General features: G+C 38.6%; 2 protein-coding genes across 2 annotated transcripts in view; both read right to left on the bottom strand.

Annotated features, from left to right (window-relative positions):
- Positions 1 to 550: 550 nt before the first annotated feature.
- Positions 551 to 24,501, bottom strand: part of fscn2a (fascin actin-bundling protein 2a, retinal) — a 69,887-nt gene continuing 45,936 nt past the window's right edge. Inside the window, exons 3-5 of the mRNA XM_073856813.1 lie at positions 2,935 to 3,055; positions 2,685 to 2,853; positions 551 to 2,218 (exon numbers count right to left, since the gene is read on the bottom strand). Coding sequence (XP_073712914.1) covers positions 2,013 to 2,218; positions 2,685 to 2,853; positions 2,935 to 3,055 — 496 coding nt within the window. The 3' untranslated portion in view covers positions 551 to 2,012. The remainder of the gene's footprint in view (positions 2,219 to 2,684; positions 2,854 to 2,934; positions 3,056 to 24,501) is intronic.
- LOC141350957 (uncharacterized) lies at positions 9,140 to 14,806 on the bottom strand. Its single transcript, XM_073856814.1, has one exon. It carries the CDS (start codon positions 14,697 to 14,699, stop codon positions 13,470 to 13,472), a length of 1,230 nt encoding a protein of 409 aa, XP_073712915.1. The 5' UTR covers positions 14,700 to 14,806; the 3' UTR covers positions 9,140 to 13,469.

Below are 24,501 nucleotides of genomic sequence, written 5' to 3'. Positions count from 1 at the left end.
GGATGAACTCCTGCTCACTGCTTTGCATCACCGGGTCGGACTTGCTCTTAGTTTGACTGTCTGCGCCGTGCCGCGACTCCAAATGTTTTTTTTTTTAAATTGATGTAGTGTTTTTGTAGCTGCATCTCTCTTCTCTCTCCATTGTACGTTGTTTATGTTTATGTCGCTTACACGTGACCTGAATTGTCCTCGTGCTGAAAACTGACTTGTCGCACACCTGACTTCACTTCCCGAGACGCAAGAAGAAATATACAAGAAAATATATATATTTTACTAAGGAAAATTTCAAAAATAGTAACGCACAGTGACTTGGATAAGTAACTTTAATCGGATTACTGGTTTGGAAATATTAACGCGTTAGATTACTCGTTACTAAAAAAAGTGGTAAAATTAGAGTAACGCGTTACTGGCATCACTGCAGATCAGCGGATACGGATCAGCCGGTTACGAGTTGAGAGATTCTCGAGTCAGAGCAGATCCGCATGTCTCTCGAGTCCGCGTTGTTTCCGGCTCCGATTGAGAATCTCAGGTCAGTTCGCGGCTCGCACGGATCAGCAGGTCTCTCGAGTTTGCAATGTTTCCCGGCTCTGAGTGATAATCTCGGGTCAGTTCTCGCGCAGATCAGTCGGTTACAAGTGGATCTGTAGAGCGAGCGAAGTCTCATTAATAATGTTAAAAGAGGTTTGTGTGTGTGGTGGGGCTGTTTATGGTTTTGCATTGAATTGTAGTAGGACTCAACTGATCCGGGTTAATGATACTAGAGACTCGCGACTCATGAGTTAATTTAAAGATCCGGGTGAAAGATCCGAGTGAGTCACGACTCAAACAGGTCTAGTTTTCAGCTCTTTCCCGCCTGCACGCAGCTAATCTTGCCGAACGGTTACATCCAGCCGCAGCCAATGTCAAACACATCTATTGTCACTCCCATCAGCGCTTTATTACGCTCCCGCGCTAATTTGCCACGTTATAAAATCTGACCCTAAACTTACATTTGTTTGTTATTTCGTGTTTAGGAGATCTGGGAGAATTAACTAACATTTTCACGGGACATTATGGCAACTTTTTTTGCCAGTTAGTTCATGTAAATTGTACAGATTTTTTCTACAGTGTTAATAACTTTAACCTTCTGACAAAAATCAAGAAGTTACAAAGTTACATTCATTTTAAATCTGGCCCATTTATTGATTTGCAGTCATTAATTTAAATCAAATGATTATAAATAAGAAATACAATAAAAAATGCATGAAATTCCAATCAGCATATTCACTCTTGAAAAGATATATGAAACAAACTCACAGGAACATTAACCTAAGACACAGGTTTGAGCTGTCTTAACTGAAAATAACTTACACTGACAGATCTTAAAATAAGCCATGCAGTGCCATTGACCACTACTTTTTCTAAGGCATATATAAAACATGCTTAAACATCTTAATTTAACTAAGGCCTAGTCCTGGCTTTTTGTCTGTGTCACCAGGCCAAACACCTCCAGAGATTCATTACAGATTTGCATACTTTTACTCAGTCACAGCTGAATATTTTAAAAATTGATGGCACATTTTTGAGTTTATGGATTAAAATAACAAAAAAAATCTAATAAAATCTAATAATTGTTAAGGCCTTTTATGAGGATCACAGAACAACATGCATCTCATATGTAGGAATGTTTTTAAGTAACCACTGTATATACAAAATGTTTAGTAAAATAATTGTTGCACATTTCCTGCATTGTTTATTTTTTTACATTTCTTATTGGTGTTTTTGTTTATTGTATTTCCCTTATGACACAGCATTTTATTTTGTGGGTTGCTGTCAATTGTTTTTTATTAATTTGTATAACTTGGCTAAATATTACACCATTTTGCTCCCTAATGAATCAATTATTGACATAAATGTATACAGTGTGAGGAACATACAACCATTTATTTTTACAAACAAAAGATATTGTCAGTAGGTGACAGCATGTGAACTCTGTTGTTGTCTGTATCTGTGTGCCAGTGATACTATGAGCCTCAGTGTTCCCACAGGGAAAAGTTATCCACATTGACTCCATTAGCCATTAGTGTGCCTCCCTGGTCTCCACGCAGGTACTTGCCATTTTGAGCCTTGATGCCGACACGTCCATGCACCAGAAATTCAAATAAGAAATCCTCAGGCTTGTCCCCATCTGTGCAAACCAAACCGCTACTGGAGACATACCAAAACTTTCCATTTCCACCTGTGAGAAAATTTTTTTTTCAAATATCTGGACGCACTTATTTTTATTAAAGCTATTCATATGAAATAATGTAAGTTGAAGAATAGGAACCATAACCAAAAATTGTGACCCCTCCTGGCAAACTGAGTCGAAATTAACACATGTTTAAAAATCGGTTATTGTTATTTTTACATTCTCTATTAAAAACATTTGTTTGGGTTGTAGAAGTCAGGAGCAGCGCTGCACAAGACTTGGTCGAGTCACTTTAATGTTCTTATTTTTATGAAAACCTCAAACGCGACCAAAACATTTTTCACTTCTTTTGCCTGTAGCTCCAAATTAGACCATGCACATTCTGACACATCTAGACAGTATGGGTCACAATTGTTGAAACAAGTATAGTCAAGAATATCCAAACAATTGACTGCTTTTATTAAGTGTATATAAGGGGTTAAGCAGCATCAGAACCTAAAGATCAAAAACTTACTTTTTATTTGGTATGCGCCATCATTAAACAGCAATGAGAAGATGTCATAGACAGAGCGGTTGGCATCCAGTGCATTGGAGGTCTTGTGGTGACACACAAAGCCATTCTCTCCACGCAGGACCAGGATAGGTCGATTAATCAACTTTAGCACAAACTGCTCGTCCTCCCCTGCGAAAAATTAAATGTTTTTTGATTCACTTAAAATTTTATGCAGAAGGCCAAAAAACTAAGTTAATCTCTTGGACTCCCCCACAGAATCACTGACAGCAGCAAGGTGTCCATTTTTCTTAGTGGAAACATATTTTCCATTGCTTGCCCTCAAAGCAATGCGTCGGCCCAGCCATTCGATGTCAAACATGGTGTTCCCCTCCCTAAAAGTTATGAGCACACACACACAGTATTTGATAATTTATCAGTTATAAATAATTTGTAAAATATATAACACATTTTCGTTTGGAGAGAGACAAATAAACGGTACAGTGGGGTTTAAAAAGTCATAGACAGCATTTGTTTCTGTAGTTTGCATACATTTTATTTTATGATTACATTTATAGAAATGTTAAACGAAAAAAATATACATTTCAAAATAGTTTAGTATTAGTTTTGTCCCGAATTTTATTTTAATGACAGCATGCCCCTGAGCTGTTTATATCCAAGTCTTGTGTGCTTTAGTGTCAATAACAGTTGATCCTATTTTCAAATGAATTAGCAATTGCTTAGATTTGTCACAGTCACGCCAGGCTCTCTCTGAGTCATTCCTCAAAGTACTGATCACAATGCTAGCCTGCTGACACTCCTCAGCCATCCAAATCATAAGCGCTAGACGAAAACCGCACACACACACTTAAAGTCCCTGTCTGGCCTCATCCAATCTTCAGACTACTTACCTGTTCTTCAGTATGAATCTCTGTGTTCAAATAATCCAGATTAGAGATGTGGACTACAACTAATTTGAAACTGAAGTTTTGTAACCGACAATTAGGAAAGTAAAACCCCATGAATAAAGTCTAAAAAAAGTGTCTGTGATTTGAAACGTAATATATTTGCATTTAATACATGTGCAAATGTAACAAGGTGGGTATATAGTCTAAGGAATAAAAGATAAAATGTGATCTGTCCGTCTTCCTGTCAGTAGCATGGGGTATATTAATACTTATCTAACTTTAAATGTAAACTATTGTTAACTTGTTTACTTACATCTTTTGATAACTAAATCTTTTTGTAACCATTAAAACAAAATTAACAAAAAAGAAATAAAAAATTAAACGAAAAACTGAACCCAAAACAAAATTTGAGACATAAACATCCCTTAAGAAAATGAACTATGGTTTTACTACAGTTAAAAAAACAACAACATTGTTACTGTAGTAAATCCATAGTAACCACAAAATAATGCAGACAACCATGGTTTTTAAAAACCATAGTTCAACCATGGTTGGTGTAGTCTTAAGCCTGGTATACACTGTGCAATTTTAAATAGTCCTTTAGGATTGTTGCTTGCCACACTGTGCAATCAATATCGTAGTTAAGTCCATGTCACACTGTATGATTTCAGTTTCCATCCAATGTCAGACTGTAAGAGTTAAAAGACTTTTAAAAATCGGACGCACGCAAACAAACGTGTCCACAGTTTTACATCATCGATCGACGACGGCAGTGCAAACACACGCTGAAGTGAAGGCTAGCAAACCGAAACAACATTTCCCGTTCATTTTAATAATAAGCATAAAAAGAAGGAGGAGACGAGTACCTGGCATTTGAATTTCCAGCGCGGTTTCTCTCCAGGCTGCTTCATTTATATCCTATCATGGTACAGTGGCGATGACACGTTGTACAAACACTCTTTATCTTTCAATAACTCCTCAAGTTTCTCCTCTTGCTGTATAGTCAACCTGGCTCTTTTTGACATTTGTCTGCGTTGATTTGTTGTTGTCGCCGTACTAATTGCATCATCGGGTTCTGTGCTTCTATTGGTTCTTGATCTGCCGGTTGTCGTAGGAAGACGTCACACAGCAGGATTGTGTCTCAAAATTTCTGACATTGCCAGATTTTTGTCGGAGGATAATTTTGATCGCAACGGTCATTAATCGGCTGTCTGTGAACATGTCAAACTAGCGATCAAAGACGGCAGATTTTAGCCTGGGATTCCAGAAATCTTTTAGGATTTCCAAATTTGTCCCAGACAGCTAAATCGTGGCTGAAATCTCACAGTGTGCACCGGGCTTTAAAAAACATTTTAGTATCCTTACTTTACCAATCTGTAAACATTCTGCTCACATTGCGCTGGAAAGGTTGATTGATCAGCTTAGACATCTGTGTTTTCTGGGTCAGATTCAGGCTTGTATTGAGTTGGTAGTAAAGACGATAGTATCTCCTGGCTTTCACTATTGCTTTTGGAGCTCATCTTTTAAAACATGTTAAGGAGCATCAGGTTTCTGTTCACATGATTGAGGTATTAGGTCAATCACAACGCACTGGATAGCTGGCCAATCAGTTCACAGCGCGGTTTCTCAGAACGGCCTCTTACCTGTTATAGAGGTGCTACAAAAATGTACGGTATGTGGAAAATAATGCGTTTTTGAACCATAAACCACGCAAACACGTTATATTCAGTGTTGGGAAAGTTACTTCCAAAGTGTAATACATTATATATTACAAATTACTGTCATTTGAAAGTAATTAGTTACATTACAATATTACTGTCTCTGCACTGTAATGAGTTACACTACTTTTGCGTTACTTTTGAGTTACTTTCATCAAAATAACAGAAGTATGACTAGGCATTATAAAATGTTAAAATGTAGTTTATTGCTGCTTATAAATCTAAAAGTTATGTGTTAGCCCTCAAGCTTTGAATAGGCACAGTGAAGACTTATGGCAAAATACAGTAACAATAACTGTCAGAAATAGACAAATGATCTGGTAAAAGTCTGGTAAATTATGGTACACATACCAAACACAAGAGCTAGAGTCCACTATAATGCAACCTATAGCCTAATAACATGGCAAACAACCTCTTTTCATATCTATTCTTTAATTCACTTCTAATTCAGATTCACAGCACAAACCTGGTATGCACTGAGTTGACACAACTTATCAAAAAGTGCTATTGGAGGATCAGGCCTCAAGGAATACAGAGGAACACTGCTTTTTGCCAAACAATGAATATAGGTTCCCATACAAAGGCTGTTAAAAACTTTAAACAGTCATGTTTAAATGTACTATTAAATAACCATGTTTAAGTCTACACTAATGTTACATTGTAGTTTAGGTTGCTGTTTGTAATAAAACTGTAGATAGCATAGGAGTAGCCTAGCAATCTAATATGTATATGGACTGTAACCACAGCAACGTTAGCTTACCTTGTCATTGGTGCTGTTGATATGGATTTTACTGGCAAGCTTTTTAAAAGTCTCTTTACTTCTGAGGTTCAAGCAGCACAGGAGACCGATAGAAACTTTCTGTTGCTTTTACTAAGTGCTCTCACTCGCAGAATTATGCGTGTGTGGCACTACCTGACCTGATTGCGATCACTTTAGTCAATGTTTGTACAGCCGCGGACTTTCCAGATTCGGCTCTTTTTAAGAAACGCGTCTATATTTGATGTGCACCGCGTCCAAATACAAAATGAAAGTAAGAATGAACATGCTACACACAGCACCGGGAAACTGAAATACGAACGTTATTTTACCCGCAGCTTTTTCCTGTTTGGATGCTGGTTGCGCTCATTGGTCAAAAATAAAAATAACACAGTCTATTTTTGAAATGCATTGTTGTAGCACGCTCGTTACTAAGACTGTAACGAGTAAAATATTACCAATTTTTTATCAGTAATGCGTTATATTACTGCGTTACAACAAAAACAAATATATTGCTGTAATATATTATATTTTGCAATGCGTTACTCCCAACACTGGTTATATTACATCAAATGCACAAAGTAATGTGCTTTTTAGCCACCAAATATTGGCCCTTTAAAATTAGGATAACCTCACAGTAGTCTTAAATCTCAAAATGTAAGTGTCCGGTTGTGGTAGGCCAAGTGGTAAGGAAGGTGCAAGGAAGGCACAAAAACGATGGTTTGATGTTTAGAAAATTGTTCCAATGTGATTTATTTGTGAGTTTTAAATCAAAACAATAAAGGAAAAAAATAAAGAAAATTGATTTAAGCAGCAAAACACTAGTGTTTGTCTAAGGGCATTTTCACATCTGTAATTCGGTTAATTTGGTCCGGACCAAAAGCAAAAAAATGATACATTGTAACTTTTTTAGCTGATTTGGTTCCATTTCACACCACACTGATTGCTCTGATCCGCACCAATTGAAATGAACCAAAATTCTGTCATGTGATAAGATCAACATCACTCATTGGCCACATGTATTTGAACATATTTCCTAAACGGCTTCACGATTGTTCAGAATAAACGTGCGGGAAATTCCAACGGAACCCCCGGAAGTAAACAAAAGAAGGATAATACAGCAGACACCATGGACAGACGGCTGCACGCTGTAATTATGTCTCCATGGTTGTTATACATAGTTTGTATACAGCACTCTAGACAAACTGTTCATTTTCAGGATGAATCGCGGATGCGGCTTGAAAACAATGGTTTAATGCACTACAAACGGCGAAGACAAAAAATTTCCGAGGCTCCGCCCGCACCTCCTCGCAACTCCAGGTATGTCCGCGATTTGTCATTGTGCTAATATTGCTAATAGAAATGGTCAACAAACATTTCCTCATCCGATAATGCACTGCGCAGTTGACTACGGCAGCTGGTTTAGTCCAAAATTCGCAGTACTTTAGCAGTTAGGTCGGTTCGATCTCGGATCGTGTTCTCACCACAAACTAACCGCTCTAGAGTTCGTTTGAAAGCGCAACGAGACCACCTCTGCAAGCTGGTCTCGGTCCGCTTGTTTGGTCCGCTTTTAGTGCGCACCAGAGTTCGATTGCTGCATGCCCAAACAAACTGCACCAACTGAGCAATCGAACTCTGGTACGATTCAATCGAACCAAACAAGGCAGGTGTGAAAACCCCCTAACACTTTCACTCAATGAGCTTAACTCTCTAAACATATGTCTCACAGCAGACCTCTCTGTTCACAGCCATGCCAAAACTGACTCTCCAGGTGCAAACACTCCCAGACTAATTTACAAACTTTCCCGCCAGCACTGTGGAACAGCCCACAATAGCAGGGACCAAACAATCTTCATTCAGAGGATCTTTACAAAGCACATGGCATTACCTTAACCCCCAGGGGTCCAAAAACGCGGGGACGCGTTTTGACGTGTTTTCTCCTTATCATAGCAGAATCAACTTAAAATACTCCATCATTAATAATCAAACACTTACGTGTTTGACATCATTTGAAACTCTGAAGGGTCCTCTTAAATTAGTGTACATTCACAATAACAACAGATCTTTGTGTTTTTGTCAAATAAAGAAAATAAACAGGGTGCTCATTCAGACATTTCTGTCTCCGCCAGCTGTCTCTCAAATCACGTTACAAAAATTAGTTGAAACTCCGCGAATACTCGTCACACAAACATAATACACATATCCAAAGAAAGCCTGAAATATCTACTTTTAAACAAGCTAATTATTATCAAAAACAAATATTTCCTGTTTATATAATCTGCACTGAAGTAAAGAGAGTACCGTTTTTCCTGGCTGAGCTCATTATCTATAATGCGGTCACGCCCACACGCTGTTGACATGGTAATGAAGAGACGAGCTGTTCAAACCAGCAAAGCGTAATGTTTGATAAGATTTAAAGACTTTAGCGCATGTTTGGATTATAAACTTTATACACACACGTGAGGAATATCTTCATTTATGTCTGGACATTGAGGAAGAGAAGCGTTTATCTTTAACGTTACCTAAGAAGAAGAACAATGGAAGGCGCAATGGAGGCGGATATATTCCTGAAGAAACTGTAAGTCATTTGTCTTCATTTATATTTGCTATCATGTAATATGTTATGGCTTGTGCAGTTCAGCCTACATAAGCAACCTCAACAGACTGCACGCCTCGGATTGAAAAACGTTCGCATTGTTTACAAACGAGTAACTTACGCGTGATCACGTAATGGCGGGTTTCATTGTTTGCTGTACAGTGTTAGACACAGTTATTCACTTTCGTATCCTTCATGGCAACTTTGAGTAATGCTGCACTGCTGTATCTTTTAAGTGTGTGCTGTAAGATTCCATGTTTACATGCTTATTTACAAACGAGTACGCGTGATCACGTAATGGCGGATTTCATTGTTACATGCTGTAGTTACAGTAGACACTTTCGTATCCTTCATGGCAACTTGAGTAATGCTGCACTGGGGGGGGGTCTGCTGTAATATGATATTGTTTACATGCAACCCATTCCATACATTGCGTTTTACACGCGACACCGTTTTATTATGAGCTCCGCGTTGTTAGACTTGGCCAGTCTACCTAGGTGTGTGAAAGACACTAATCACGTTACCAAATGGTGGCGCAGCGGTAGTGTGTTAGGCCGCCATGTGGTAGACCCGGGTTCGAAACCCGCCTAGGCCAAGTTTTTTTTATACAGTATATTGAGTTTATGCGACCACCGTTACAAGTGCTATCATTTACCCATCAGTTATGTATGTAAGGGTATTTCTGTGGACAATTTATGCTAACAGCTGTTCATAACTCTCTTACAGGTCTGCATCCCTCTCATCAGTAAACTATGAAGTGGAAAAACATATTCACACTCTTTGGACATAAAGTTGTATGGTAACATGAGCCACATGAAGTTTACAGCTCTGTTGTTTATCAGTTTCTTATACAAGTTAAGTTTTTGAATAGGGTCCTACTGACCTTCATTTCTATTTTGATTATATTGTTAACTTCTTAATAAACCTCAAACAAACATGTTCATTTGTCCTCACATTCTTTACTGTAGTTCCCTCCTCCCTCATTATGCAGCTCATTATGCAGCTCATTATGCGAGCCTTTGTTTGCTAGCTGTCAATCAATCCTTCTCGCATACGGCCCCTCTAAACAAAAAGTGTCTTACAATTTCTAAATAAATATACTGGTTTATGTGAATGAGTAGGCAGGATGATTTTCACATCATTTTAAAGAAAAAACTCTAGACTACTAGATTCTGTTTAGGAAAGTCTTGTTAAAACATGTTTAGTATGGGTTTTGTGGACTTATATCAGTGACTCAAAATTTTAGCTTTTTAAAAAACCACGCATAAACCTTTTTCTCTCAAAAATACAAACATGAACATACATGTAGCTCATATAATATTTTAGCCCAGTTTGTGCTGAACACAGTGGTATGAGACACTTGCCATTATTATGTTTTAAAGCAACTGAAAAAAGACCAAATGTAAGAGCATGTCAGAACCTCTGACAGTGTCCCAAAATGGTCGGACCCCAGAGGGTTAACTAATGCACATTAAAACACCATATCATTTCATCTCAAATTTACTTACAGTATCTCATAAATATAGACCACACTCAAAATATAAATTGACACAACAGGGTCATACACAGAATAAACAACCCCCATCACTTAAATGGTACATTCCATGTCAATGGTAGAGAAGTATAGAATAAAAGTCTCTCATTACTATGATCACATACTATCAAAATAACAGTTGAATATATACATCAAATAAATAGTATGATGTCAACAATTTCAATGTTATTGATGTGTATTTAATTGATAAGTACAGACATTGTGCATAAAACACACACTTTCAACATGAACAGTTCAATCACACTATACACTATGGTCACATAACAGTGTATACCTTAGAATGAACTGATGAATTTAGCATAGAGTACTCATAATATTAAAATCCAAGTGATGTTAAATGATAACAGTAGTATAACATTGAAAAACAAGAGGCAACGCAATGCAAATAAAGGGACACGGTAGATTGCACTCTGGTGATGATGTCATCATAAGGATGCGTCATCACACACCCCCCTCCTCAAGACACCCACTACCCCTAGTGACGTGACAAGAAGTCAGCAATTACGTTTAAAGTCCCAGCTCTATAAACAACTTTAAACTTGAAGGGTTGTAAAGACAAATACCAACGTGTGATCCTTGCGTTACTGTCTCTCATTTTATTTAGCCATTGTAAGGCCCTGTGATCAGTTTCAAGCAAAAAGTCTTTGCCGATCAAATAGTACTTTAAAGTGTCTAAAGCCCATTTAATGGCTAAAGCCTCTTTCTCGATTGTTGAGTATTTTGTTTCTCGTGGGAATAACTTTCTGCTAACGTACAGCACAGGATGACGATCAACCCCTTCGCCAACAAAACAGCTCCCAGTCCAAGTTCAGAAGCATCAGTCTGTACAACAAAAGGAAGTTCAAAGTTTGGGCTTTGTAAAACAAGATCTTTACATAAGCAATTCTTTAGATCTTGAAAAGCATGCTCACACTGTGATGTCCACTTAACATTGACGGGGCTGCTCTTCCTTGTCAGATCAGTCAGCACTAAGGCTCTGCTAGCAAAGTTAGGAATGAATCTTCTATACCAGCCTGCTAGACCAAGAAAAAGAACAAACTCTCCTCTTTGTTGTTGGGGGTGCAGCAGACAAGATAGCATGAATTTTATCCACCTGTGGTCTGATGGAACCACCTCCTACCACATAGCCCATGTAAGAAACTTCTGGCTTAGCAATGTGGCACGGTTTTAGCATTTACTACTAATCCAGCTGACTGTATCCTTCTGAATACCTTTGACAGATGCTCCACATGCTCTGTCCATGTAGCACTGAAGATTACTATATCATCGATATAAGCTGCTGCAAAACTGTCCAATCCTCTTAGCACGTGGTCCATCAAGCAGTAAATTCTTTAGCTGAATCCACCATAGGAATTTGCCAATAGCCTTTACATAAGTCAAGTGTTGTCAAATACTTTGCCTTACCTAGTCTTTCGATGAGCTCATCAGCTACCGGCATTGGATAAGGATCAAAGGATGAAATTGCATTCAGTTTGGAAAAGTCAACACAAAATCTTAGTGAGCCGTCCTTTTTAGGTACCAACACCACCGGGCTGGACCATTCACTTTTTGAAGGCTCAATTATATCCAACTTAATGATTGTTTTTACCTCCTCTTTCAGGCGAGCAGGAACTCTACAATGTGTTTGTCTGATTGGCTCGTGAGCAAGAAGATGAATATTGTGGTGAATTAAATCAGTCTTTCCAGGGCTGTCACTAAACATACCTTCACAAATTAAGTTGTAGAATTCTGTATGTTGTTCACAAGTTAGATGTTCTACAGATGGTAATGTAAGTGAATTTTGACTCACAGGAAAATACTGTTCACTCACTTCTTCCTCTTCTTCCACTTTCCTTGCCCACAACGGCTCTGACCATGCTTGTTTTCGGTCATACCAGGGTCTTAGAAGATTAATGTGGAATATTTGAAGTTTCTTCCGACGATCAGGCAATGCAATCTCGTAGTTGGTAGAACTTAATTTACGTGTGACTTCATATGGTCCTTGCCAGAAGTAACAAAACTTTCTGACCAGGAATTAAGGATCTCTTCCTGCTTGACTTGTCATACCATTGCTTCTGGTGCTGTTGTGCTTTAGTCATGTTGGTTTCCACCATTTCTGCCAAAGTCTCCATCTTCTCTCTCATTTTGATGACATATGGCAGGATGTTTGTCTGTTCAGATGAATTATCTGCTTCCCAGGCTTCCTTCAGAACATCGAGAGGTCCACGTACCTGTCACCCATACAGCAACTCAAAAGGTAAGAAACCTGTAGATGCCTGTGGAACTTCACCATAGGCACACATTAAATAAGGTAGCCAGTGGTCCCAATCTGCACTTGTTTCAGACACATACTTGCGTAACATGGATTTCAATGTCTGGATTTCAACCTTTCTACCATACCATCGGTCTGAGGATGATAAGGCGAGGTCTGAAGAGGAAGTATATGCAACATTGACTAGATTTGTTTCATCCGTCTAGACGTAAAGTTAGTTCCTTGATTTGTAATTATCTCTTTCGGTAAGCCTACCAGAGAGAAAAGTTGAATCAGGGCATTCACTACCTGTCTAGTCTTTATATTCCTTAAAGGAAATGCTTCTGGATATCTAGTAACATAGTCTGAAACAACAAGAATGTACCTGTTTCCTGACTTGCTCTTCTGTAAAGGACCAATAATGTCCATAGCAATGCGGGAGAAGGAAACATCAATTATTGGGAGGTTTACTAAAGAGACTCGATCACCTTTCCTAACTGGCCTCACCATCTGACACTCTGGGCAAGATTTACAAAAATCTAGCACATCCATATACAACCTTGGCCAGTAAAATCTAGCAGCAATCCTACAGTAAGTTTTATGTTGGGCCAAATGTCCAGCCCATGGAACCGAGTGACCCAACTGTAAAACTTTCAATCTCATGGATTCAGGCACTACTAACCTTTCTCCTTCACCACCCTGTAGGTAGAGTCTGTCTTCTCTAATCACAAAGTGATCTTTCAATGACGTAGCAACTTCATTACTTGCCTTATCAAATAAAGGTTTAAGTGACTCATCCTGCCTTTGAAGTTCAACAATATCGTGGGGAATAATCTCAATGTCATCAGTGTGAGGAATGGGTTAGTTTTCCTTCACTTTTGTTCCCTCAACCTTCTGTTGACGTCTCTCACATCTAGACTTCCTGACTTTTGGGTTTTGATCAAAAGGTAAGTCTTGCAAGAATTGTTTATTAATTTCCACCTGTTTAGCCTGAGCTCTTGTTAACACATTTACCTCGGCTGTCTGTTTGTCACCCTGCAGTAAATCAACAAACACAGGAACATCTCTGCCTAGGATAACTGGGTAAGTTAACTACAATACCGACTGACAAATGGTAAGCCTGCTCAGCTATCTCAATAACCACATCAGTTCTGGGATATTCTCTCTCATCCCCATGGATACAGCGAACTTTTAGATTACCCTGCGGAACTGTGTTTAAACCATCCAAGCATTCATTTCTCACTAGAGTTTGGCTAGCACCAGAATCCAAAAGAGCTTTAAAACCCCTATCTCCTATCTTTACATCAATGATAGTATCGGTATTTAGGTCTAGTTCATGAAGTTCCCTCATTGGTCTTGGTACATAACAAAGACGAGTGTTAGTGACTTTCTGTAAAGAACAATCTGCTCTTTTATTCCCTGGCTGGCCACATCCATGACACATAATAACAGATTTAAACTTCTGTTGGTCCTTCACACTCTGCTGTTTCTTAATGTGTGTATTAAAGTTACCAGAAGAAACATGAGCATCTGAAGCTAAATTACTCAGACCATCACCAAAATCATCAACAGACTTACCAGTTGGTGAACTTTTGTAGGACCGCCATCGCCTTGGCTGATGTACTGATCTTCTGGCAGCCATGAAAGTTTCTGCAATCTCTGCTGCATGCTTTGAAGATGTAGGGTTGTTTTGTTTCACCCATGTCCTAGTATCTGGATTCAGGAGCTTGAGGAATTGCTCTAGAATGATCTGTTCTCCAATTTCCTCTTTAGTGCAATTGCTTGGGTTAATCCATTTCTCATACAAAGCCTTCAATCTAGCCTGTAGCTCTTCAGGCGTTTCATCTTCATGCATAGCATAAGCTCTAAAACGTTGCCTATAAGTTTCAGTGCAGATTTCAAATTTGTCCAATATAGCACGTTTAACACAATCATAATCAAGGGAATTGTCTGCATCCATAGCTACATAAGCAGCTCTAGCTTTTCCTGACAAAAGGGGTAAGAGGTGTAACACCCAGTCCTGCCTTGGCCATCTACATGCATATGCAATACGTTCAAAAGTTAAGTAATGTTCTATGTCTTCATCATTAGACCATGGTACCATCTTAGGCACAGAAAATCGCGGCAGGGAGGTACCCTGCACTCCCAACAAAGAGTCTTGAGACACCGTAAATGGAGGCATATTAGTAATAGGCTGTGTGTTAAAATCACTTGCTGGAGGTAAACTTACCGAGCCACTTGCTGTTGCAGCAGCCAGGACTGTTGTTCCTTCCATTAGCAGTCATTGTTGTCTGTTTTGGTGCACCTCAGATTGCAAAAGTGAAAACTGATGTTGTAACATACGCCATTTATGTTCCTGACATTGTGCCTCTCTCTCCAATCGCTCTTCTCTTCGCTCTTGCCTTTGAAGAAATGAATGGAACATTGACTTAAGTGCATCTGGAGCCCCTTCCAATAACTCCTCATTTCCATCCGCATCGGCTCCACGACCCTGATCACTCACTGTTGTCTAACAATCTTTGAAGCTTCTTTAGGAAGATCTTGTTTCTTAGGCGGCATGTTACATGAAACAGCACCTCCATGCCATATACACACTCATCCAGAAAATACGGCTGCTTATGACACACAGTAAAGTCTCTGGTTAAATTGATCTTCCATTAGCTTGAAAGCAGTGTTGTTACCATACGTATTGGCCTCCTAATGGCCTTGAAGCACCGCTGCCACCATATGTTGGGTTGTAGTAGGCCAAGTGGTAAGGAAGGAGCAAGGAAGGCACAAAAAACGATGGTTTGATGTTTAGAAAATTGTTCCAATGTGATTTATTTGTGAGTTTTAAATCAAAACAATAAAGGAAAAAAATGCTTTAAGCAGCAAAACACTAGTGTTTGTCAAACACTTTCACTCAATGAGCTTAACTCTCTAAACATGTGTCTCACAGCAGACCTCTCTGTTCACAGCCATGCCAAAACTGACTCTCCAGGTGCAAACACTCTAGTGATGGGTCGTTCGCGAACGAGCCGGCTCTAAGAGCCGATTCTTTGTAGCAAACGAGAAGAGCCGGCTCTCGTCAGCGGGACCTATTTGTATGTGGCACACGATGCGTCCAATCAAATTGAAAGACAGACTAGGAATATACCATTAAGTGAAAGAAGAAAGGGGGATAGACGCTCCAAAAAGCCAGTGTACACCACGTTCCAAATGATTATGCACATGCAATTTTTGTTTATTTTTCCAATACAGTCAGTAAGTTTAGAAATTGTATTTTACCCTCAACAGTTATTTGATAGTGTGGATGTTATTCTAATTTAAATGAAATTAAAATGTTAAGCAAGTTGTAGTTCTCCTACAGTATGGGTATGAAAAAAGATCTTTGTTCTAAAGACAAAAAGTGTGCATTATCTTAAAAAAGCAAATTACTCCCTTTAACAATTTATATTTTGGATATATTTTTTACGAAAATATTAGGAAAAGGCAGCAATAAAAAGCCACCTTTAAGAAGAAAATATTTATGCTGGTGTCTCTGGAATCCCAAGAACCCCTTTAATAGGGGAACCATCAATTCATAAAGCTGTATTTTTACCCCTCCCTGAAACCAAAACTTGCAAAAATGAAACATTTGCTGTGAGCTCAGAATATAAGACATGCCATGATACACTGAAAAATGTAGATTAATGTCATTCTGGATTGTTGGTGAATAACCACTATATTTAAACAAGACTGTAACATTAGAGAGAGGTGGCAGAGTAATGATTTGTACTGGAATATTGGGAAGTAAGATGGTATGGTCCCTTTAGGGTGCCTGAAGGGGTCAAAAGGACCTCTAGAAGATAGGTACAGTTCCTAAAAAGAGTTTTTTTTCACAATGGGACATAAAGGGAATCATGTCTTCTGAAATAAATGTACTTTCATGCAGGATCCATACACCACTTCCATACACCATCCCATGCTGCAAAAAACATCACTGCCTATGTTCATTCATATGGGCATAAAATAAGAAAGAAATCAAGGTATTACCACCATCATCCTCTGATCTTAGTCCTATTGAAGTTGAGGTGCATCATTGTGGAGCATCATTATATGACTGATCTTTGAAGTGGAGAGCAGTGAAAAAAAAGACAAAACCTATACTTGTACTTACAAATTTAATGAATGGGAGAGTTAAAGTCATGTCAAAGATATGCTCCTATATTATTAGGTAACTTGTGTAAATGTATTATTTATTTTACATTGTGTTTGTTTTTTGGACAATGTTTGCTTTGTGTCCATGCAGCACATTTGACAGATATCTGTTTTTGGATCATTATAATTCATTATATCATTATCAATTGGGTTAAAGTGCATTCTGCATAATAATTCGGAACAGCACATTTTGCATATTTTTCAAACTATTAAAGTATCTTTTGAGATTTTTATTTAATTTAAATAGAATAACATCCACACTGTCATATGAGTATTGAGGGTGAAAGAAAATTTGTAAACTTGACTGTATTGAAAAAATAAAGAAAAATGGCATGTGCATAATAATTTGGAACGCGGCGTAGTGGTACAGACCCGGTACACAAAGCGATAGAGAGAGGTGCGGGAGCCGTATGTAAATGTAATTGTAATTGTAAAGCCCGGTGCACACTGTGAGATTTCAGCCAGGATTTAGCTGTCTGGGACAAATTTTGAAATCCTAAACGATTTCTGGAATCCCAGGCTAAAATCTGCCGTCTTTGATCGCTAGTTTGACATGTTCACAGACAGCCGATTAATGCGATAAAAATTAACTCAGACAAAATTCTGGCAGTGTCAGAAATTTTGAGATACAATCCTGCTGTGTGACATCTCCCTACGACAACCGGCAGCTCAATTACCAATAGAAGCACAGAACCCGATGACACAATTAGTGGGGCGACAACAACAAATCAACGCAGACAAATGTAAAAAAGAACCAGGTAGACTGTACAGCAGGAGGAGACACTTGTGGAGTTATGGAAACAATAAAGAGTGTTTGTACAACGTGTCATCGCCACTGTACCATGATAGGATAAAAATGAAGCAGCCTGGAGAGAAATCGCGCTGGAAATTCAAATGCCAGGTACTCGTCTCCTTCGTTTTTTTCTTCTTTTTATGCTCAAGACAAGTTACTATTAAAATGAACAGTAGATGTTTTTTCGTTTTTTTAGCCTTCGCGTCAGCGTGTGTTTTCCCAGCCGTCGTCAATCGATGACGTAAAACTGCGGATGCGTTTGTTTGCGTGCGTCCGATTTTTAAGTCTTTAAACTCGTACAGTCTGACATTGATGGAAACTGAAATCATATAGTGTGACATGAACTTAATTACGATCTTAATTGCACAGTGTGGCAAGCAACAATCCTAAAAGACTATTTAAAATCGCACAGTGTATGCCGGGCTTAAGTCACACAGTGTTCTTTAACCCTGGTCCTTGAGGACCCGCTTCCAGAAAGTTTTAGATGTGTCCTTATTTGAAACACCTGTACCAACTAATTAGCCTCATTCCAGAATGTCTCATTAACAAGCTAATGAGTTAAATAAGGTGTGTTAATTAAGAAGACATATAAAACATTCTGGAAGGGGGTCCTCGAGGACTGGAGTTGAAGAACACTGGAAATCCAAGCATTGTTGTTGGAAAGTTTAGTCATGAGTGAGAATAGAAAAAGAAGCAGCATCTGGCTGCATTTCAATAATATTGGAGACTGCAAAGCTTAATGCAGAATGTTTGAAATAAAAATATCAATCAGAGCAGGGTCAACAACAAACCTGCACAGACATTTAAGAACCACCCACCCATCTGTGCAGCTGGAGGAGAGAGAGCAAGCAAGCAAGCTTGCCATCCACTGACCCTGAGCCAAATACTTCTGCTGCAGCATCCACTGTCTTGCCAAAAACTGCAGGTAAACCATGTACTTCTGCAAGTCAAACTAAGATCAGCACACTAAAAGAAATGACCCCAGCCAAACTGATGAGTGTTGATGAGGAGCTGGCTAAAATGATAGCCAGTGATTTTCAGCCATTTTCCATTGTGGAGGACAAGGGATTTAAATCATTTGTCCAAGCCTTAAACCCCACATATGTTCTCCCCAGTAGAAAAACCTTGTCCCAAACAATTATTCCAAAACTATATAACACCGAGATTGAAATGTGGCAAGACAGAGTCAAAAAAGCTTCAGCTGTTTGCTTGACAACTGACTGCTGGACATCCAGAACAACATCTTCATACATGGCTGTCACTTGTCACTTTATTGAAAACTTTAAGATGACATCTTGCCTTCTTGACTGTTTTGAGTTTGCTGAGAGACACACTGCAGAAAACCTGGCTGAGGAACTACTAAGAGTGGCAAAAGAATGGCAAGTAGACAACAAAGTGGTGAGCTGTGTTACTGATAATGCAGCAAACATAACAAAAGCCATAAAAATTTTGAAGTGGTCCCACCTCCCGTGTATGGCACACACAATAAACCTGATTATTAAAGATACACTGAAAGTGGTGAAACCAACTGTGGACAAAGTGAAGGCTATTGTAGAGTTTTTCCACAAAAGCACAGTTGCCACAGAGAAGCTGAAATCCACACAACGCCAGATGGGAATGCCAGAGCTAAGGCCCAAACAGGAGTGTGCTACAAGGTGGAACTCAACATTTTATATGTTGAAATGCCTCATTGAGTCAAAAGATGCCATTATCTCCACCCTGGCTGTCATCAACGCTCCTGTTGATACTTTAACTCAAGAGGAATGGGAAACGATTAAAGAGGTCAACACCATTCTGGAGCCCTTTGAGGAGGTGACTGTGGAGATCAGTGCAGAAAGGTACCTTGAACAATTTTGTTTTTACTTTACTACTATACAGTTAAAGAATGCAGTAAATATACTATTTATAAAAGACAAATAATTTCTTAATTGTAAAAAAGAGCAAAGTATTACATAACAAACAATGTGTGATTTTCATATTTGCCATTTTCTCCTTTTCAGCTGTCACAGCCTCCAGAATGCTTCCTCTCTGCAAGGGTCTGCAGCGGGTAACAGCATACCACCAACGAAGTGTAAAAGTGGATAAAGTAAAGGAGCTGGCCACCACTCTTTGTTCATCCATGGACAGGAAATTTCGGAGAATGTACAACGTTGTGCTTTCTGAAACCACTGCACTGGACCCACGATTTAAAAAGTTAGCATTCAGTGACAACAGAGCCTTGAATGAGGCACTTCAAAGAATAACTGCAGCAGCAGCAACATGCAACCCCAGCAGCCTGTCAACTCCTCCATTAGAGGGCCAAGAGGATGAAGTTAAATCAGAGGCAGGTTCACAGGAACCACAAGCTTCTTCTGTGTGGAGGCTCTTTGATGAAATAGCAAGAGACACTGCAAGGAGAAATCCCACAGCTGATGCTTTACTGGAGATGAGGTCCTATTTTGAGGAGCCACTCATTCAAAGACATGAAGACCCACTGAACTGGTGGCAAACCAGGGCTTCAATCTACCCTCATCTAATAAGGGTAATGGTGGGAAGACTTTGCATTGTTCTAAAACGGGCCAAATCGTCACAGAGAGGAGAAATCGTATCACTTCATCCAAGCTGAGGCATTTCATATTTCTAAATGCTAACCTGCACTAAAGACTAATTTTGCATTTATTTATTTAGTTTGCTGTGGTTCTGTGTTTATTGTTCAGTTGTTTAATTAAAGTTTGATTATAATGTTAAATAATAGTAACTGTATTTTTTTCTAACAAAAACATTCCAAAACAATAAGGCTCTTATAAAAACAATTTATACAACAATTACATACCAACACACAAACCATTCACAGTTGCAGATTTGGGCTAAAAAAAAAGTCTCCCAGTGATACTAAATGAAGAGCCAGAGCCGTAAGAGCCGGCTCTTCTAAGGGAGCCAAGCCAGAAGAGCCGAATCTTTGAAAAGAGCCGGACTGCCCATCACTAAAACACTCCCAGACTAATTTACAAACTTTCCCACCAGCACTGTGGAACAGCCCACAATAGCAGGGACCAAACAATCTTCATTCAGAGGATCTTTACAAAGCACATGGCATTACCTTAACTAATGCACATTAAAACACCATATAATTTCATCTCAAATTTACTTAATCAGTATCTCATAAATATAGACCATACTCAAAATATAAATTGACACAACAGGGTCATACACAGAAAAATAACCCCCATCACTTAAATGGTACATTCCATATCAATGGTAGAGAAGTATAGAATAAAAGTCTCTCATTACTATGATCACATACTATCAAAATAACAGTTGAATATATACATCAAATAAATAGTATGATGTCAACAATTTCAATGTTATTAGGGCCCGAGCACCGAGGAGCAGGCCAGAATGGCCTGCACCGTGGGTGCAAAGCCCTATTGTTTTTGCTCCGTTTATTATTATTTTTCTTCTTCTTCTCCGAAATGGGCCTAAACATACCCGAAAACTCATGAAAATTTGCACACGCGTCAGAAGTGGCGAAAATGTACATGTAGTATAGGTGTCAGAAGTGGGCGTGTAAAAATGGCTCGATAGCGCCACCTGCAAAATTTCAAGAGAACAGCCCCCCCACATTGTCCTCAGGGTCAATGGGACCCAGGGACGAGACAGGGAGAGAAAAACAAAATCATATTAGCGTAGGGGCCGTTCACATGTAATGCAAGTGTCACACAGTGATGTGGTTGAATCAGCTTAGTTTCAGACAGACTAACTATTGCAGCATAATTATATTATCCACAGTTGAGGATTTTGCAAATTGGGGGCCCACTGCGACGGTATATATGGTAACTAAGGGTCACCTTCCGATTTTTAAGAGAAAATGAAACCTGTCGACCCGTTTGACTAAGGCCTGTAACCCCACTGTCGTCGTTAATACAGGTTCAGTGGCAAACGGGTCTATATTGCATACTATTTACAAGATCACGAAAAAACGCCAACATCGCAACCTGACCATACGTGTCAACCCGTTTGACTAAGGCCAAAAGCCCCACTGTCGTCGTTAATGCAGGTTCAGTGGCAAACGGGTCTGTATGGCATACTATTTGCAATACAAAGAAAGCGCCAAAATCACAACCCAACCATACGTGCCAACCCGTTTGACTAAGGCTGGAGGCCCCACTGTCGTCGTTAATGCAGGTTCAGTGGCAAACGGGTTTGTATGGCATACTATTCACAAGAACACGAAAGTTCCAAAATCGCAATCCGACTATAGGTTAAGATAAGATTTTTATTTATTTATTTGGTTGATCTGTGTTATGACCGCGAGTGCTTTGTTCCGTACAGATAACTATTTCGAGTTAAGTACTTTTACTAGACAAATTATGCGAATGCTTTGTTGAAGAGAAAAGTTTTAAGTCTAGATTTAAAATTATCGACTGTGTCTGATTCTCGGACATCGGTTGGTAAATCATTCCAGAGCTTAGGGGCTAAGTAGGAAAATGACCTTCCACTTTTAGACACTTTTGATATGAGGGTGCTAGGCCATTTAAAGCTTTGTAGGTGATTAGTGATATTTTAAATTGTATGCGATATTTAACTGGTAGCCAGTATAAAGATGCCAGAATTGGGCTTATGTGGTCATATTTTTTAGATCGAGTAAGTACCCTTGCGGAAGCGTTTTGAACTAGCTGAAGCTTGTTTACTTGATTTGCATGGCATCCCCCGAGTAGCGAGTTACAATAGTCTATTCTAGAGGTCATAAAAGCATGGATAAGCTTCTCTGCGTCAGATGTAGACAGTATATGGCGTATTTTCGAGATATTTCTAAGATGGAAGAATGCTGTGCGGCAGACGTTGGCGATATGACTATCGAAGGATAAGTTGCTGTCGAACATCACACCTAAGTTCCTAACCGTGGAAGATGGCACCACAGTGCAGCCATCTATGTGCAACTTGTAATCTGACATATTATGTTTGTAGCGATTCGGTTCAATAATAAGTATCTCTGTCTTATTGGAGTTCAGCTTAAGAAAGTTATGTGCCATCCAGTCACTAACATCGCTAAGGCAGTCTGTTAGCTTAGAAAACGTGTGTGTTTCGCGGGGATGTGAGGAGATGTAAAGCTGGGTATCATCCGCATAGCAGTGAAAACTTATGTTATGTTTCCTGATAATGTCTCCTAGAGGTAACATGTATAACGAGAACAGGATAGGACCTAAAACCGATCCCTGCGGTACACCGTATTTAACCAGGGAGTGATATGACTCTTCCTCGTTTACATAAACAAAGTGATAGCGATTGGTTAGATACGACCTAAACCAGGCTAGCGCCTGACCACTGATACCAACATAGTTTTCTAGTCTATTGAGTAAGATTGTATGATCTATTGTGTCAAAGGCTGCACTAAGGTCTAATAATATAAGAATTGAGATTTCACCACGATCGGATGTTAATAGGAGGTCATTTGTAACTCTAAGCAACGCTGTCTCTGTGCTATGGTGGGGCCTGAATCCTGATTGGAACTTTTCATATGTACTATTATTTGTCAAGAATGTGCGTAACTGGCTTGCCACTACCTTTTCTAATATTTTCGAAAGAAAAGGTAGATTTGAGATTGGTCTAAAGTTATTAAGCTCTCCCTGATCAAGCTGCGGTTTTTTAATCAGCGGTTTAATAACTGCTAGTTTGAAAGCTGTTGGATATTACAAAACTATAAAATATTTTATAACTATATTTAGGGGTGACCCCGAATAGTCGAAGATTCGATGCATCGATAGTAGAAGCCTGATTCGACTACCAATCTCACAGTCGAATTGTCGCAGATGTGTTATGAAATGAGGATCCTTCAATTTTGGCCATATGGGTGCACACATTATCTGATTTCACATATAACAACTTTCTCCCAATATATTAATATACAGCATATTATTATAATCCTGCAAATAATATGTGAAGTAGCAGCTTTTGATAAATATTTTTAAAATGCGTTAATAAATCCAGCAATCCCTGTGACAAACCAAAAAGAGGTTCCTATGTTAATAAACCATTGCCTTTTTGTTTCTACATTTAAAAGACAAAGCTGGCAATTCTGGCTATACTTTCGTTCTTTTAATAAATTCTTTATATTATTTTATTTATAAATCACTCTGGGTTATCTGATTTATCTATTTGGCTTGTGTTTTGTTTCCATGCACTTGAGGCATCTTGCACATTTGTTCTGCACTTTGTTACTTCTGACCTTATTTTATAAAAATGTATTTATTATAAACGTAAATTCTGATCTAATTTAAGTCTGTACATTTTGGATTGCTTTTCGTTGTATCGATGTTGCGCTATTGCGTGCTGGCCATGCTTGCGCATGCAATTTAGCCGAACGTGCTAGGTGCTCTGCGTCTCATATTTAGGAGTTCATCAAACTATATAAATAAATATAAGTTTTTAAAATGTATTTTAAACATAGTGGTTATCTTGTCAAAAGTTAAACTACAAAACAGGTAAGCCGTTTTTTTTATTTCAGTGATGACACGGTCGGAAAATATCTGCACCGAACCTATATTTATGCCTGACACGACTGTCTTTCTTGTGATTTAATATTACGGTCGGTGTTCACTTTCAAATGATAGCAAAGAGATTCCTGAAATAAATAATATAATCAGGTCTTTTTTGTATCTAAAGTGAATACAGAGATGATCAAAGTCAAAGCAAGGAAGCAGGTATTTCTGTGTTAAATAATACGCGTAGTGCCTATAATCATTCATTTCAGTGTTTTTCTTGTTATAAATTAACGTTTAATGAATTGTATATAAAGCTTAGTTTTTATCATTTGCAGTAACTATCAGAAATTATTTGTCATTTCTCATTTGTCGTTTTTTTGGGTTATGACTGCTTTGACGCGCTAAATCTCCAAATTAAATAAAAACACTGAATTGTAGCCGGGGTTTCCAAGGCAGGATCACCTTTGCGGTATATTTTTAGGTTTAGTTATCAAAAAGTTTTTTGTGTGATGTTCTGTAGATCGTGGCTTTAAAATGTTATGAATAATTAAACAAATGTTGCCTTACATTTTACCTTAAAAATATATAAATGCATCGTCAGTTATGTCTTCGTTCATCACTTGAAATTCGTCACTTTCGTTCGT

Source organism: Misgurnus anguillicaudatus, chromosome 19 (assembly GCF_027580225.2).
Source record: "Misgurnus anguillicaudatus chromosome 19, ASM2758022v2, whole genome shotgun sequence".
In the NCBI taxonomy this organism is placed as follows: domain Eukaryota; kingdom Metazoa; phylum Chordata; class Actinopteri; order Cypriniformes; family Cobitidae; genus Misgurnus; species Misgurnus anguillicaudatus.
The sequence above is the reverse complement of the archived record's forward strand: the minus strand, read 5'-3'. Positions and strand labels throughout refer to the sequence as shown.